The 19,034-nt window shown below is 36.8% G+C and overlaps 1 protein-coding gene across 1 annotated transcript in view; it reads right to left on the bottom strand.

Annotated features, from left to right (window-relative positions):
• LOC125075061 (scavenger receptor class B member 1) overlaps positions 1-19,034 on the bottom strand; it is a 130,070-nt gene that overhangs the window by 15,850 nt on the left and 95,186 nt on the right. The window contains exons 3-6 of the mRNA XM_047686635.1: positions 18,305-18,396; positions 16,459-16,619; positions 911-1,049; positions 22-149 (exon numbers count right to left, since the gene is read on the bottom strand). Coding sequence (XP_047542591.1) covers positions 22-149; positions 911-1,049; positions 16,459-16,619; positions 18,305-18,396 — 520 coding nt within the window. The remainder of the gene's footprint in view (positions 1-21; positions 150-910; positions 1,050-16,458; positions 16,620-18,304; positions 18,397-19,034) is intronic.

The raw sequence follows: 19,034 nt of genomic DNA, 5'->3' as shown, positions 1-19,034 counted from the left end.
TATTAATTAATATATACTGACCCAAAAACAAGTTCTTCAGCTGTAACGTGTACAAACGGTTTGGCTCGTTCTCTGTACGTAATTGCTAAACCAGAAACGAGCAAGTTGAACAGCCAGCCCGCGAGGTTTGGTGAGAATGAGGTAACTGTCTGAAAAGGAAAATATATTAGGGAACGTTTCACATAAACTACATGTAGAATGTCGATATTTAAATAAATTTAACTTTGTCTCCATAAATTTAATCTTATGTCTTGTCTTGTCTCCATTTTTTTTGTACCATTTGCTGTTGAGCTTGTGTCTTGGAGTAGTAGTCCAAAAAAGTCCATTAAAATTATAAAACCTCGCCTTAATGCCTCCACTGGCGACAGGAGGGTTCGTTTTTACCGCAGATGATCGGAATTGGCGATTCAACTGGGATATACTGCTAGCATTCTTGCCCCCATTCCACGCGGTCAAGATTCATACAGTAACTATTTTTTATTCATATATGTATAATTAATACATCTTATGTTAAAATACAATATAAAACCAATGTTACCCACCAAATTACCCACCAAAGGAAAAGAACACGCAGATGTTTCAATGTTTCAAAAGTATATTCAAAAGACTCATCATTGTTTACCGATTTCTCGCAGACAATCTTTGGGTGGAGGTCTTAGGTCTTAGCTTTAAAGTGTCCAAAAGTTCACACAAAATCGATTATTTTTATTAAGGGTGCCTTATGATGCCTTACGACCTTGGGAACTAAGATATTATATCCCTTGCGCCTTTTATACTTGAAAGCAGAACACAACAATACCAAACTGCTATTTGGGGGTGGAATATATGATGTGGGTGGTACTTGGAGGTAATTACCTTAGCTAATTTTAGATATTGGATTATTTTTCGTGTTTTAAATATACGTACTTACCAGAAGAGGTATGTTCGGCACGACGAGTTTCTGCGTCTTGTCGACGGATAGTTCCGGAACGAATTTTAGAATTTTATTATGCTGGTAGGTCACAGTGTCGTTGTCGTGAAATTTTATGTTCACCTTTTCCATATCTTCCCTGTGAACAAAATCATATTTATTAATGTATGCTCTAAGGCCATTAACATAACATAAAAGTACATTATTAGTGGTTAGGTATAAGCCGTAGATTTGATCAACGCTCAGTGAATCGTGAATCTTAAGCCTAAGAAACAATGAGTCTCAGGTGCTTAGTTTGGCTTTATAATTTACCTGGTGCTCGGCGAAAGGATAACTGTATGTCGGATAAAAGTCTGCCTCAATATCTACCAACTATATTGAAATAAGCAGTATCACTTGGATATTAACAGTTTTGTTGTTTTTTTCGCCGGAAAAATACCATTACCCATTTTCCCGACATGAGGAACTCCGTATGTGGGACTCACCGACGCCAAATACCCACTATAAAACAGGGGTACCCACTCCGTCTTTTCTAGGGGTGACACGGGATTGCTTGAGCATACCACCATGCATCAAACCCTTAGAGGCGTACAGTGAAGTCCTGGAGATGCTTACGGCGGGGGTAGAAGGTGCTACTTAGTCACTCTTACTAAGCCATGAGATTTTAAATTTGTAAAATAGAGTTTTGTGCAACTGTGTTCGTCCCGACTTCATACGAATAAAATTTATACGAGGTTTAGCTTAGGCATTTCTTTCCTTAAAGTGGAAATTTCTAAAAATGTTCTCTATGCTACGCTAAATTTTAAGTCAATCGGACCTTAAAGTTTCGGAGATTTCGTGATTTATTTAATATACATGCATACATACATACATACAGCCTTAATGACATCAGTTAATACGTCTTACGTTCATAGAATAGTTAGTTGTAGACTTCAGTTTTTTTTTTTAATTGGATGACTTGAGCTCTACAACGAAAAGTTTTAGCTTCTAAATACACGTAGAAAAGTCCACGACGGTATAAATCTATTTAATGAATTCACACATTTATACAATATAAATAAAATATATATTTAATTATTTTAATATATTAAACCGGCAGTATATTGGTGTCCTTTGCTCAAAAAAGAAAAATACGAAAAAATATATTCATATAAACAAGTCGTGTTACGAATTTACCTTTATGTTGCTATTTAATTGGATAAAACATTGTTATATTGTTTTTAAAACTTTCAAGTGTTTTAATATATGCGGATTAATTAATTGTGTTATTTATGTTAATACGTTTTAATTTCACTTTCGAAATGAATGTTTTTTTTAAATAGTGTAATTTCAGTAGTTCGGGATGGCAAAATAAAATTATGTTGTACCATGATGTTTCAATCTCTCTCTATATTTTTACAATGCCCCAATCATCCAATTGTTTTCCTTATGACAGCTCAATCACTTTTAAAATAAGAAATAGTGTTACATGCCAGTTTTAAATGTTATAAAATAATATCAACTAAAGTTGTACAAATTATTGATCAATTAATTACAATAATAATTGTAATAATATGAAATAATAATAATAATGTGACATTATTATGATATCCTATGACGTAGCACCGTATTGGAGGCTAGGGCTAGTCTCGTAACAATAGATTTTGTTGGTACATAATTGTATGTCAGTTATTTTTTTTTACGTAGAATGTTCAAAGAAGATAATTATTTTTGTCAGACGGGTTGGTAAATGCAGAATGTATCGTCATTTAAATAGTCTGCCTGGGGCCGGATTCAGAGAAAGGTATCCGGGCTTTAAGCCTCCACATTAGATTTCTAAAAACAATCTGCAGAACTCCGATGAGACATAATTTTAACAAAGTAATTATCTCGTAATACTTTATCTACATGTGTTTGTTAATTTTTTTTTTAACTTAAGGTGCTCTCATGTTACCCCAAGGCCTCCAGTCTATTCGGGCTTGAGTCTACCTTCTACTTTCATTATCTACCTAACATAAAAGAAAAAAAAACTAGATATAGGGTAGATCTCTATATCTAGTTTTATTATCGATTAAAAGTTAGTTTAGTCCAATGAACACTATTCAAAATCCTAATAGAATTTGTCTCATATATATGTATATAGTTTTAAAGGTCGTAGCTATGAATATTAATACATATTTATAAATAATAATATTTTTTTATATATAATAACACGAATATCCTCATATTCAGGGCCAGTCTCTTATGTCACAGAAAAATACGTCATTAACGCGAATTCTTGCACACAGCCTACGAGTTGAATAGAGCTTTCATCCGTATTAAATTCGGAATAAAATCATTTACTATCTAACGTATATTAGTGTTAGTTTACTTAATATTATTGTATTTTGAGGCGAGTGAGCCAGTTTAACTACAGGATTACAAGGGACTTAAGACTTTAGTTTTTTCTTTTTTTATGTGATAGGTGGCAAACGAGCAGGACGCTCACCTGATGGAAAGTGACTAACACCGTCCTTGGACATCTGCAACACCGGGGGGCTTGCAGGTGCGTAACGAGTATGCTCTTTTCTTGAAGGTTCCCAAGGTTCGGAAAAACCGCCGGCGAAAGCTGGTTCCACAGAGTGGTTGTGCGAGGCAGAAGTTACCAAGATGGGTTGTGTTTTGGCGATTTAAGGCTTAATATGTCCTACAGTAACAAAGTTTATGGACGGTGACAGCCTGCCTTCCAATTATACATTAATAAGAACCAAAATGGCTCAGCGATTTGAATGCGTGATTCTTATCTGTGACATTCCGGAAAGAAATCAGTTATCCCTCACCGATAGAGTAACAGACCCACGGATGCAATTCATTAATAAAGAAAATGATATGATATCAATATAATTTATACCCAAAATTACTCAGGAATAACGTTCTTCAAAATCAAACATTAGGACCAGACCATTAGTTCTGGAGATTACCCCCTACATATAAACAAACAAATTTTATGTCTTTATTTTATTTTCAGTAGGACAATCAACGGTCGATACAATATCATATCAAAATAAATAAAAAATATCTTGACAAGTGTTCTACTACTTACAGGTAGTCTCACCATGGACTCACATTACACAATATGTATTAAAAATATAAATTATATAAAAATATAATTTATAATAGGAAAAAAAAAATGTTTGTGTGTGTATGTTTGTAATGAATAAACTCAAAAATTACTGTGTCGATTTTGAAAATTCTTTCACCATTGGAAAGCTACATTTAGCCTGAGTAACATAGGCTATATTTATTGCTAGAAAAGATTACCCTTACTAAAACTTAAGTAACGTAACCCAAGGTGTAAAAAATAACCGAATGGACGACTAAAACTTATAAATTTAAATTCGACTTGACATTAATTGTAATAAAACAAATTTATAATGATAAATTTTGTCTATTCACTTACGAAGACTCGCGAAACAAAATCAAAATCAAAATATACTTTATTCAAGTACGGTTTTACAAGCACTTTTGAATCGTCATTTGACAAACTATTTAAAGTAAAGCTACCACCGTTTTGAAATGTATATTCCACCGAAAAGAACCGGAAAGAAACAGTAGTTTTTTTTTTTTTTTTTTTTTTTTTTATGTCATAAGGTGGCAAACGAGCAGGAGGCTCACCTGATGGAAAGTGACTACCACCGCCCATGGACATCTGCAACACCGGGGGGCTTGCAGGTGCGTTGCCGGCCTTTCAGGAAAGAGTACGCTCTTTTCTTGAAGGTTCCCAAGTCGTATCGGTTCGGAAAAACCGCCGGCGAAAGCTGGTTCCACAGAGTGGTTGTGCGAGGCAGAAAATGTCTTAAAAATCGCGCTGTTGTGGATTTACGGACATCTAGGTGGTGCGGGTGATATTTGGAATTTTGACGAGATGTCCGAAGGTGAAATTCAGCAGCCGGGATTAATTCGAACAATTCCTCGGAACATTCCCCGTGATAAATTCTGTAGAAGATGCAGAGCGATCCAACATCTCTACGCAAAGCCAAAGGATCAAGCAGATCGGAAAGGGCTTGATCGTCGATAATTCGAGCCGCTCTACGTTGGATACGGTCAAATGGAAGGAGCTGGTACTGGGGAGCACCCGCCCAGAGGTGAGAGCAGTATTCCATGTGAGGCCGAATTTGCGCCTTGTATAGTCTTAGACGATGGGCCGACGTGAAATACTGTCTTGCCTTGCTGAGCACACCAAGCTTTTTTGATGCCAATTTGGCTTTGCCTTCCAATTGACCGCGGAACTGAACGAGACTCGAAACATCAACGCCAAGTATTCCGATACTAGCTGTAGCGGCTAACGGAATGTTCTCGAATCGTGGAGATACGACAAATGGTGTTTTTTTAGCAGTTAACGCGCAAACTTGCGTCTTTTTGGGGTTGAAGTGAACTAGGTTTAGCCGACCCCAGTTCGAGACTTTGTTTAACGAAGACTCGATTTCAGATACAAGTTTGTTCCGGTTTTCTTCGACGTTTTCCCGAGAAATATTAGCACGGCCGGTGTATGAGGTGTCTACGGTGCTGTCGTCTGCATAGCAATGAATGTTACTGATTTGCAACAAGTCATTGATATGCAGAAGAAACAGAGTGGGTGATAGAACGCAGCCTTGTGGAACACCAGCATTGACGAATTTTAAGTCAGAGCATGCACCGTCGACAACGACCTTGATGCTCCGATCTGCCAAAAAACTGGTAATCCAATTGCATAATTTCCCGGGAAGCCCATAGGAAGGAAGCTTCGAAAGAAGCGCTTTGTGCCACACGCGATCGAAGGCCTTCGCTATGTCCAGACTGGCTGCTAATGCCTCCCCTTTGCTCTCAACTGCTTCCGCCCATCTATGAGTAAGGTAAACTAGAAGATCACCGGCTGAGCGACCCCGACGGAAACCGTACTGGCGGTCGCTAATCAGCTGGTTCTCCTCTAGGTACCGCAGGAGCTGGCAGTTTATAATGGACTCCATTACCTTGGAGAACAAGGAGGTGATGGCTATAGGCCTATAATTGGACGGGTCTGAGCGGTTGCCCTTTTTAGGGATCGGATGCACCAAAGCAGTCTTCCAGGAGTTCGGGACGACGCCGAATGCATAGGATTGCCGGAAAAGACGCGTTAAGACCGGCGCCAACTCGGGAGCACAAGTCCGTAGCACGATTGGAGGGATGCCATCGGGTCCACTCGACTTATGAATATCCAAGGAAAGAAGTGCTTTACGAACAGCACTTTGCCGGAATTTAACCTCCGGCATCGTGGTATCACACCGCGGGATTGTTGGTGGTGACTTTCCTCGGTCATCCAGAGTCGAGTTCGCTGCGAAGAGAGAGCCTAAAAGATCAGCCTTCTCCTTCGCTGTATGGGCCAATGACTCACCGTCCTTGTGCAGAGATGGTAAGGAAGGCTGACAGAAATTCCCTAAGACAGCCTTGGCGAGAGACCAGAACGCACGTGTTCCTGAAGGGAGGCGCACCAGTCTCTCGCCAATTCTGCCAATGTACTCCGTCTTCGCCTTAGCAATCACGTTTTTGAAGGACCTAGAGGCAGAGTTATATTCCTTTCTGATTGCGCTGGTATTTACATCACGAGACGCTGATGCGTTAGCCCAGTCTTGGTAGCGTTCCCATTTTCTGCGTGAAGCCGTTTTGCAGAAACGACCAAACCAGGGCTGGGACTTGCCACCGATGGGGACCGCAGAATACGGAATGAATAGTTCCATACCCTGAAGTACCACATCGGCAACAGAGTCAGCAACAACACTCGGATCATCCGGCGAGAAACAAACCTGCCCCCATGGGTAGGATGCAAAGAAGGACCGCATCCCATCCCAATCTGCTGACCTGTAGTGCCACACTCGGCGGCAGCCCACGAAACGAGGTCGTGAGTAACGCGCAACCGGCACTGTACTTCGGACGAGACAGTGGTCCGACGAGCCCAGAGGGGGTTCGACGATAACCTGGTAGCCATCCGGATGGGAAGTCAGCAGAAGGTCCAACAGGGAAGGTGTATGATCCTCCACGTCTGGTATTCGCGTTGGCGAGGGGACTAGTTGTGTCAAATCATATGCTAAAGCGAAGTCGAGAACAGATCTACCCGCATGATCGGTAGTGCGCGATCCAAGCCATTCGGCATGGTGGGCATTAAAATCGCCAAGAATAACGATCTCTGCGGATGGGATCTGCTGCAGTACGGAATCTGTAGCCATTTGGACGTGCTCAACCAGTCGGTCGGTTTCGGCATTACCGCTATGGGACCTATAAAGGCAAGCGTAGATTCGCGGATGGTCGTCACAATCTACACGCAGCCAGATAATTGATAGGTCCTGTCCTTCAAGGCTGCCGAGGCGTCGAGAGCAGATATCATCTCTGACGTAAACGCACACCCCAGCTCGTGGTACAAAGGAATGTTCCAATTTATACCCGGGGTAGGAAAGAAAAGTCGTATCGGCAGGAGAAGATATCTGAGTCTCGGTAAGAAAGAGCAAGGCCGGCTTCGCCGTCTCAAGGTGAAAGTGGACGGCGTTCAAGTTCGAGTTGAGTCCCCTTATGTTGCAGAAGTCCACAGTGAGGGTGGTAGGGGTTGCCTTATGATGCCTGCTCCGCTTACCCCGAACAGTGGCGAGCGCAAAATTGCCCCCCCCAGAATTCGGAGGGCAGCCTGGGCATCCCTGCTCAGGTGGTGTATGTCCTGAGCATGGATGCCCAGAGAGGGATTCTCCACCGCAGTCGCTGATGGTACCCTCCTGGGGTAATGTAACCAAATTCTGCACAACCATCATGTTTAAGGGGGGGGGGGGGTATCGGGCCTCCGGGACTCTCACATACCAGACGAAACGCGGTAACATAGCTACCACTTCACGCCGATTTTAAGTGAGAGAGTGGTACTTCCCCGGGCGTGCCGGCCCATTCGGCTGCAACCCGAAGGTATGCAGTGTGGCACTACCACTTACAAAATTATAGTAAAATAAGTAGTTAATTTTTTTCAACATTTAAAAATACAAAGTCACGTTAGTTAAATACAATTATATATGTATATAATACATCCTGCCTGGAAGTCAGTAAGTATTAGCTCCACGCTTTTTTATCGTCTATATAAACTTGTATTTAATAATATTCTTTACCAATGTATTTTTCACAAGTGATTTGAATTTATGAATCGGCAAAGTTAAAAATATCTCGGCATTTTAATAACATAAGCTTAAAAAATATAATCTAATTTGTATTTTTTTGCTATCCATACTCTCAGTCGACTCACACACACTAAGGTAACTCGTTAACATGAGCGTCACACACACTAATGCACGCTGATAATATAATTTGACGTAGCAGGGCGTGCCTTCGAGAATTTATAGGTTTATATGTATTAATGGTATGAACAAGAAAAACCGTGCAAGTATGATTGATACTCGCGCACTAAGGGTTCCGTACGAGACAGATACTGTTGTAACAACAAATTTACGATTTTCGGTTTTTTTTTTCTATACTTGTACAAAATATTACTTCTTGCTAAAATTTCATGATACAAGGTTAACGGGAAGTACCCTCTAGATTTTGCTTCTCTTTGCGAATGTTTGGGAATATTTTTATGTCCATATCTTATAGGTTTGTCGTTTACAACACCAAGGGACCGCTGATCTCAGTATTTGGTATTCAGTTCAAATTTATACCTCAACGCGTTCCCCATACAAAGAGGCTTGACGGATAGACAGACGGACAGATGAACAATGAATTGATTTTATAAGGTTTTTTTCATTTAGACAAATAGGACCCTAAAATAAACAAACTTTGCCACGCAATTAATTTATATAGTACAGTAGAACTATTCTTTAAATACTCGAATCTCACCACAGAAAACGATCGTGAAATGTCGTCTGATATTGTTGTGTGATATTGACTTTACTGAATTAGATCTCTTAGAAGACACTCATCAAAATAGTCACCGTACAATATTTGACGAGTGTACGAAGCGAGTTCTTACAGAATACCATCTGTAGGTCGTCATAGTCGATAAACCAGAATACCTCAAACAGTCACGTGTTTTGACAGTCTGGTTAATTTGACATCGATACTACATCGCTAGCGAGATCGAAGTATTATTTTTTAAACTCGTTTTTGGCTCATATATAATTCTATCGCATTGAATTTAAATAAAAAATCAATTCGAATTGTATTTTATTTAATAAATCTTACGTACGTACGTTCACAATAGTTCTGAAGCCAGTATTAAAAATTGACGGGTAATTTCTTGACGTTTGATTTTGTTAGAAATACTTATTTATGTAGTTACATTTATATTATAATAATATATTTAATAAACTCATATTTTGTTATTGTATCCGATTTCATAAAAGTATAATCGATTTCAAAACGTCATTCGTATGGCTTTAAAAAATAATACAAGATGGTTTCCCGCGCAAAATGATTATTAAAAAATAAAAAGAGAGTCGTCCACGGAATGGGAATAGGAGATTTTTGTGAATTGAATATTTAACTTCAGAACTATAATATTTTTAAAATAAAACAATTAATAAATATATATTCTGCGCACTGGTGTATTTATTCATTTGATTCAAGTAAAGCCTTTAACGGTCGTTTTCAATAACTTATCTGTCCTTAGTTTCAGTAACTAAAAATAACCAAATCTTTTCTTTTGTTCGTACTTTCTTTTCAATAACCTATCGACGGCATAGCATTATCGAAACCAGCCATCTTTCGAGAGGACGGATAGCTTACTAGAGATAGGAACGCTCATAAAAATCGTGCTTACTAGCATTCCAAAAACAGTTTCAAGTTACTCTCGCTTCTCCGTTAAAATCGTCGAAAAGATCGATAGCTGTAGTTTTTCTCTAGTCTGTGTTATTGAATGTTGAATGTTTCCTTCTGTATATAAAGTAACTATCTGTAGATGACCCACTGTTGGGCTAACTCTCCTTTCAGGGATGTAGAGTTCATACCGCAACGATCTAGTGTGGTTTGGTGGATATATAGCCGATTTTCATCCGAAATTTTAAAGGTTTTTCCACGATATACACAAAGTATATTAAATTGCAGTGGTACCATTGTGGTGGTAGTGGTAGTGGGGTTTGAACCAGCGATCACCGGTCAAGACTTAAGTGTAACCACTGTTTAATCTCGTGTTGCTAGAATTGTTTAATGGGGGTGATACATTAATAAATAAAACCGTCATAAATTTATTAATATAACCAAATTTATGCAAAGGCGTAAAAAAATAAACATGAGATTTTATTTCAATGACGCAATTGCTACAAAATAGCAATAACGGAGTATTGGGTTTTTCTGTCAACAAATTCTTAGAAACAGCCCTTTGGACGTCAAGCAACGATTGTGGTCAGCGGTCTCATTGGTGCGTGTGTATGTCTAGATGCGTTAGTAGTATGTGTGAGTGTAAAGAGGTATGAATTACATCCGTATACCTACATCATACATTTTAGAGAATATGCAGAGCGTTTAATACAATATATAACAATGTAACCCCTACCCTTGTAACCCCTACTTTCCGTTTGCATACGGTACAGAGAACGTTTTTGGGCAATGGTATACGCATATATAATAAGATACCGGGAAATGTAACCAATTTACCATTTACGAAATTTAAAAAGTTTATTAAGACTAAATTAATAAATAAATCTTATTATTCATTAAAAGTGTACTTTTTAGAAAAAAACGCCTGGATTTAGGCTCGGTTTCCATCACAAGACACTAGTTATTGTAAAAAAACAGCATTGTAAATCTGTTTATTTGAAAAGAGCAACTATGCGAGTTTCTTGCCGTTTCTTCTCGCTGGAGGCTGCTTTCCGAAACGTAAAGCAGCCTCCAGCGAGTTTCCGAAACGTTAGTATTTTAATATTGACGATTCAAAAACGCTTCGTTGTGAAGTTTACTTGAATAAACTTGATTTGATTTTTTTTTTTGATTAATTAATCACAAATCCTTTGCTCGCTGCCCTCAGTATGGATCAGATATTACGTCTGTCTAACGGCGACCAACAACGGACGGAGAGTACTAACAATTATTTTTAATTTACCTTATTATTAACCCTTAATGTCTGTGTTGTTCTAGGTTAAGGATTAACAAGGAAATTGCTACCACTATGCTATTCTTCAAAATTTAATTAAATCTGTTACCTCAACCGTACCGATCAATCTCTTTCGTGTCTTCTCCGTCCTACGTGACGTTGGCGATATAATCTGTGCCCTGTCGGCGCAACTAAGAATTTAATTGAATTGAATATAAGCGTTAAGGATAAGTCGTCACCGAGTGTAAGTTTTAACATTAACCACTAAAGCTATGAACTACAATTATTTTACAAAGTTAATTTTATTTGATGATTTTAGTTGTTGTTGTTTTGTGTCGTCATATTATCACAATGAGTGTTAGTTTAAACATCTATCTACCTGACAGATTCATACAACTTAAATTTCATATAATTGTAACTTTTCCTAAAAATAAACTGTTAGATTCAATCTTATTAATTGACTCAGAATCGCCTTGAAAAGCTTATTTGAATAAAGTATAATAATAGTATGATTTTTAATTCATGACGTTATTATATATTCTTCAGATAAGCCGTCCTTTAAAACACGTATATAATGTATGATATAGCTCGGGTTTCTTTTATTTTTAGTTATTTATATATGAGCGAAATGCCATCGCGACGTTTAAAAGACTTGAAATTTAGCATAAATACCCCTCGATTTAGACGCTTACTACATTTGTCAAATCTTTAATTGCACGAATCCTAACGCTCTATGAACGGAAAAAAACATTTTTTTTGTGTTATAGGTAGGACGAGCATAAGGGCCACTTGATGGTAAGTGGTAACCACCGCCCATAGATAATGGCTCTTTAAGAAATATTCGCCATTCCTTACATCGCCAATGTGCCACCAACCTTGGGAACTAAGATATTATGTCCCCTGTGTCTGTAGTTACACTGGCTCACTCACCCTTTAAACCGGAACACAACAATATACAGTACTGTTGTTTAGCGGTAGAATATCTGTGGGTGGTGCCCAAGGATAAAGGGATATACAATGAAAATGTTTTAGGTTTTTATTCATTATAATTAAACGAAACTAATTAATCTTACTTAGCGTCGTTTAATGGCTATAGCCATTCGCAACAACCTAAAATTACTTAAACGAATTTAAAAAAAGGGTCGTAATTAGTAATTTGACGGGAAAAGTTTTTGTACTATTTGATGATTATGTCGTTTCGATGACATTAAATCAAATTTTGAAAAGAACAGAATTGATTTCCACTAAATAATATCTTTACAACGATATGCAAACTATATATCTTGATTCCGTTAACTAACAAGACTATAATAATTAAAAATAATTGCCGAAATTAGCCGACATTTTTTTTTTCCAATGGTTACTCTCTGTCTTGCAATGAATAATTTATTTGGAACTATGGGCGTGTTTTGCTAAGTCCACAACATCCAATTGGTCGTTGATATTTTTATTTATTGAGTTTATATAAAGTTTTATTATAAAATAACCGCCTAAATCATATTTTATGTAAATATATAAACTTGTATTTTTTTAATATTATATTATAAAATGTTATAAATAAATAACGATAATAATAAATAAGTGGTTACAAGACGAGAATCTCAACCGATAATTCTGACTTCAAACCTCGGGCAAGCAAGGCTAATTTGCCTATCCACATACCGATGCCATAAATATATATATATATGACGGCGCGCTGATTTTTGATTAATTTTAATGATAAAAATTACGAAATTATTATTTACGATTTTTAATAATGTTTTAGTTTTAGTTAATTGTGTTATAGTATTAAAAATATGAGCGGGTAACTCCGAATAGAGTAGTGAGTGTCGCCTCGAGGAAGAGCGGCCGGCATTCGTTTGACAGCTGCCGCACGAGGTGCACACGTGCTAATCTATTGGCTCTAATCCAATTATAATAAATTGTTAATTGTGCACCTTTTGTGAAAAATTGTAGAACAATAAAACGATAAGACTTTATACAATACGAGTGTGCTTTTATATTCAAATTCCTGCCGTTACAACGCCCACTATGGATAACGACACCCAGGATCGCTATGAGGCTCCTTATGACGCTCCTTTATATATATGTCATAATTCTTATCAGTGGCATCACAGGATCTTTGATATACTTGATATTATAAAGAGGTAGGATTCGTTTATTTGTATGTGTACATTAGCAGCCCGTAAATTTCCTACTGCTGGGCTAAGGCCTCCTCTCCCTTTTGAGGAGAACGTTTGGAGCATATTCCACCACGCTGCTCCAATTCGGGTTGGTGGAATACACATGTGGCAGAATTTCGTTGAAATTAGACACATGCAGGTTTCCTCACGATGTTACCCATCACCGCCGAGCAGGAGATGAATTATAAACACAAATTAAGCACACCAGTGGTGCTTGCTGGGTTTTAACCCGAAATCATCGGTTAAGGTACACGCGTTCTAACCCCTGGGCCATCTCGGCTCTCTGTGTGTGTATCTGGTTTGTATGTGTAATCCGTTATTATTGGTAGAATACTACAAAAAAATCCAATCTATATATCGATCTAATGCTACATTATTCTTGATTGCTGTATAAAATATATTATCTAAAAAGTCGAAAAGAAATATCTCTCAAAACTGTTTATATAAAGAAAATATTATCGATTAAAATTTATGTGCAACTAAAAAATCTTTCATTGAAATAATTATCTATTTTACAAATGAAACCAATTTGTATATTATACTAGCTGAACCTGCGGCTTTACCGATTTATAAAACACAAACTTCCAACCCTCGTTTCACCCCCTTAGGTAGGTTAGGTATCCGTTCTTAGCGGATGTCTACTTTTAGATTTCTACTTGAAATCAAGTGATTGGTATTTCGCTTTTATATATATAAAAGCGTACATCAATTTCTTTACTAATAAAATGCATCCGCCCGAAGCCGGGGTGGCTAGCTAGTATGTTATACTCGTTGATATGTTTTTCACACTATTACCCATGGCCCAAGTGTTTGGTCTTTCCAAATGCACAAAAACGTCGACAGAGATTCGTACGAGTTCGAAGTTATCTTTGGGCAAAAAGAATCAAGAGTCAAGTGATGCCAAGTTCAACATTTTGCTATTTTTTTTATTGTATGATTTTTTATTTGCATGATACAGTTCAGGATTTATATTACCTTTTAAGATAATGTTTATATTATGCATAGCCATTTAAATGTTTTAAATTTCTTTAAAGTCAAGGTTTAGTGCATAAAACTATTTTTTATGCAACGGTTGCAATAATTATTGTGTAATTATGCGATCATTTCGACTGCAGTGAAAAAAAGAGACTGGCAATATATGTAGAGTAGCAGCAAATAGATATCCCACTGCTGGGCTTAGACCTACTCTCATTTGAATTCTTCTAAAGTTTAAAGCTAATTCTAGTACGCTGCTAAAATGCAAATTTTAACACGATATTCCCTTCAAAGATAAGCACTATCGTGATTCATCAATTGTAAACGCACATTAACTAAATTAATTTTACTGTGTTTAGTGCTTGCCGGAGTTTGAATTATCGGTTGAGATGTACGCATTCTAACCATGAGACATCTCGGATTGTGTATGGTAGTTACTGTAGTGTCTGTGCAAACACAAGTGTGCTTGTCAGATGGAAGGTACGATATCACAAGAGTTTGGATGTAGGACCAATGGCTATGTAAGGCACAATAGTATCGATGCAATATTGCAACTTTTTAACTGCAATTTCTTGAAAAAGGTATTATCTTTTCGGCTAGTGCCGGGAATTAAAGCTGAGGTCTCATGATCTGCAAACGTAAACCAATAAAGCTCTAAAAGTTTGATTATTTCATAATCACGTAACACTTGCGATCATTTGGAACTTTTAGTCGTATTTTATCTGTATAATATTTTATCTTTTATTAAATTATAATAATATTTAACGTTTTCTGTTTATATTTAATAATAATTAACATATATAATATGTCCTCATGTAACTTTTTTTTCTGAACCAAAATATTGTCTTGGCTCCAGCACTGCTGTACGCTGTGATTTGTATAAACAAAACACGACCTTTTAAGACAATCAGAACTGAGATAGCTTTAAGTTATAGCCTAATTAACACACGAATAAAACGACCATTAGTTTTATGTGTATCGCTTGAAAAACAATATAAAATGGTATAATGGTAGTATATGTTTTTATTTACATAAGACTTATTAACATTTAGAATGATTGACATTATACTGTTAAATTTAAAATATTCAAAAACAAGTGATGCCAAGTTCATTTTTAGTATGCCTTTTAAATTTAAAATTTGAATGATAATAATGAAAAAATATATATTTCCTTTTAAGATAATGCGAGGACGTTTCAGCCCAGCTTTGGGGTTTAAATTATTATCATATTCGTTTTTAGGGTTTCGCACCCAAAGGGTAAAACGGACCCTATTACTAAGACTCCACTGTCCGTCCGTCTATCAGGCTGTATCTCATGAACCATGATAGTTAGACACTTGAAATTATCACAGATAATGTATTTGTGATGCCGCTGTAACAACAAAAACTATTAAACAGAATCAAATAAATATTTAAGGGGGCTCCCACACAACAGGCATGATTTATTGCCGTTCTTATAGATAATGGTACGGAACCCTTCGTGTGCCAGTCGAGTATTTAGTCGATACATTATCACTATGCGAATCTTTTTTCTCATCTAATAATATATATGTATATACTATGTATTTATATACTATATCTCAATGGCAGAAAAGATAAAGGATCCATATATTTACATATTGTATGCGATTTACTAATAGCTCTACTATATTATGCATTACAAACATATATTGACAAATATATCTCTATTTATAATACTACGTCGGTATCAAACTAATAAAAATAAATTATAACTAAATATATAAATATGTCGCCATGTGTTTATATGATCAAGAACTATGCCTCGGTGTTGCTAGTTAATAAATTCTCGATATCGAAATGAATCGATTTTGCGAAACGGCAACACGGCATTTTTTTATGGAGCTGTCATTTATTCATTTGTTATTACCGATTTAGTTCCGTTAAAAATAAAATATTGAGAAGTCTGTGAACGGTTTTATTTGAGCACCGAGTAATGGAGGAAGAATGGATCTGGGCCCGAACGTGCGGAGGATGTGACAAATATATCATGATACAAGAGTTTTAAAGTAGGCGAAATGGCTTAGTGGTTAGAACACGTGCATCTTAACAGATGATTGCCTGTTCAAACTCTAGCAAGCACCACTGAATTTTCATGTGCTTTATTGTGTTTACACTTGATCTCGTGCTCGGCGCTGAAGGTAAGCATCGTGAGAAAAATCTAATATGTTTAATGTCAATGAAATTCTGCCAAATGTGTATCCAAAAATCTTTTTCATGGTCAAAACACTGAACAGAATTTGATGTTTGTCCAAATCACATTATCTTAACGTCTAGCAGCTGATGGCCAACCCCTAAAGTGCAAATAAAGCCGCGATTGACAATTAGTACTATATATTACTCGCCTGTAAACAAATGGACCGACTTCATTCAGCTTAGGCTTTTCGCCGTTCTCCAAAAATCCTTGCGGATTCGTAACATTGAAAATGTACACCTTGGTGAGTCTCATCACGCCAGGACGCTGCCAGTAGCTGTAGCTCAGCGAACCATTCCACAATTTCAATTCCTGTTGACAAAGATAAAGGCTTTAGATAAACCTGATAACTTACTAGTTACTTCGCGGAGTTTTACTCGTGTTAAAAAATCCTGCTCAGTGGCTTATCTAAGTGGATAGGGGCTCAGATGCTGTGTAATACTCAGGCCCTCGCCCTCACTTTCCACATGTTTCAGACGTGGACTTGTAATTGTCTATTGTAATTGTTTAGAAATTATCAGTGGCAGTGTGGCAGGTGGCAGCATTTAGATTTTCATCACCCTAATGACTACGAGAGTATCATCAGGAGGGATAAACTCTCAAGCTGGATTTTGGGTGCCTACTGAATCCAGCCCTCTACTCGGCGTCGACGTAGGGCTTTGTTTGATATATATATTACATTGGATTGTTATCGATGGACCTCGACTAGGACTTCACCGAGGTCGGTGTGTGTTAACTCTGTTACCTGACCTAGTAAAAATATAAGTTGTCAGTCCGTTGTCAGTTTTGTTAAGGACATTTTTGGAACGCCTACGGGTCGAAATGAAAGACCTCGTATAGCGCTTTAAGCCATTGTCGTCTTTGAAGTATTTCCGATCGGGTCGAAATTCCGTTCAATCAGGTTATAGAGACACTCGGGTGCAGACACTCGTGTTCTTATGTCCTTCACAGTTACCTAGTCGCCTTTGACACTGGCCACCCTAACAGAAATCGGTCAGGAAGGGCACCATGGAGTATATAAAGCTGTTTCTACTAACGCATGTACATTTTTAATTATATTCGTGGTTTGTGAACGTGAAATGTCAATGTCTCGACAACCTTTGGAACCCGATTAGAACGACAAGTGTTACTTTAAAACAAAATATTGTATATTTTAACTTGAAATGCCTGGAGGCGATCTCGTTTAACTACGAATGTGTGGCGCCGTAATGTATTGGCGACCTTGGACTGGTCGTGATCCAGTTTTTATGAACAGAATTAAGAAAATACTTATCAATGAGCATATATTATTTAATAGCTATAATAATTTATGGAATTTCTTCCTGATACATATTTGGGCCAGTTTCAAAAGACTAGCGGAATAATTAGGAGACTTTCTAGTGCAAACGGTTAGGTTAGGTTAGAAATTTAGTACCACTGAATTTTCATGTGCTTAATTTGTGTTTATAATTCATCTCGTGCTCGCCGGTGAAGGAAAACATATTTAAATTAATTAAAATTACATGCTGTAAAGGGCCATATTGATCTATATTAGATGAAGAATGTATTTAAGGTACTTAATTGGATAAGGATTAATGCTGTATTGTTTAAAATCGCTGCCAAAATAAGCCATTATTTCTCTTAAAAAGTAAAGGATAAAAAATAGTTATTGTAGGTTATCCCTAAGAGATCCATCAGGAACATTTTTCTAGACCTTTTTAAGGTATACAATACTGTAGTACATTATTTTGATCTATCTCGTCGGGTTGTGCCAGCGTTTGCAATGTAAGTGCAAAAAACGTGTTAATTTACGACATCACTTCAGAAACCTCTAAAATTATCAGTATTTTTCTACTATATTGTGCATGTATTGTACATATAAACCTTCCTCTTGAATCAATCTATCTATTAACAAAAACCGCATCAAAATCCGTTGTGTATTTTCAAAGATCTAAGCATACATAGGGGCAGACAGCGGTAAGCGACTTTGTTTTATACTATGTAATGAGAATACATACCCTAAATATGATATAGTCAAGCCAGGGCACGAAGGATAATATCACGCCCAGAACCACTGTGCATATGCTGAATGTAATTACTGCGAGGCGACCTGTAACAAATAGAATTACATATTAAAGTGGGCTAAGATCTACACACACATACAACGTGGCTGTGACGTCAACGCATTAAATTACACCCCAAATAATATATGGGTTTTTTAAAAAAAAAATCAATCTAATAGACTTATTATCTTAGCCACAGGACAAGATAGAAATGGTGTATTTTGTTTTAATTTCCGTGTGAATTCTTTTTTCGTTCGAAAAGTTCACTTTTTTATTATTCGTCTGTTTAGTTTTCCAATAATTTTATCAGTCTTATATAAAAGAGTTTTAGGCGTCGTTTAATTTAGTGTGATAACGTCGGCGCCATCTGTATAAAGAAATTAAAAAAGAAAATCTTTTGAGGTATTCTATAAAATCGTGAACACGATCGTGAGATGTAAGAATACGACATTGATTAGTGTAATCTCAGTAGTTATATGGCCAAATAAAATTATGTTTTACAATGATGCTCCAATCTCTCTATATTTCTTTACAATCCCTCACAATCCTCCAATTGTTTCCCTTATGACAGCTCAATCATTTTTAAAATAAGAAATAGGGTTACATGCCACTATTAAATGTTATTCCATATAAAATAATATTAATTATTAGTGATCAATTAATTACAATAATAATTGTATATATT

Source organism: Vanessa atalanta, chromosome 29 (assembly GCF_905147765.1).
Source record: "Vanessa atalanta chromosome 29, ilVanAtal1.2, whole genome shotgun sequence".
In the NCBI taxonomy this organism is placed as follows: domain Eukaryota; kingdom Metazoa; phylum Arthropoda; class Insecta; order Lepidoptera; family Nymphalidae; genus Vanessa; species Vanessa atalanta.
The sequence above is the reverse complement of the archived record's forward strand: the minus strand, read 5'-3'. Positions and strand labels throughout refer to the sequence as shown.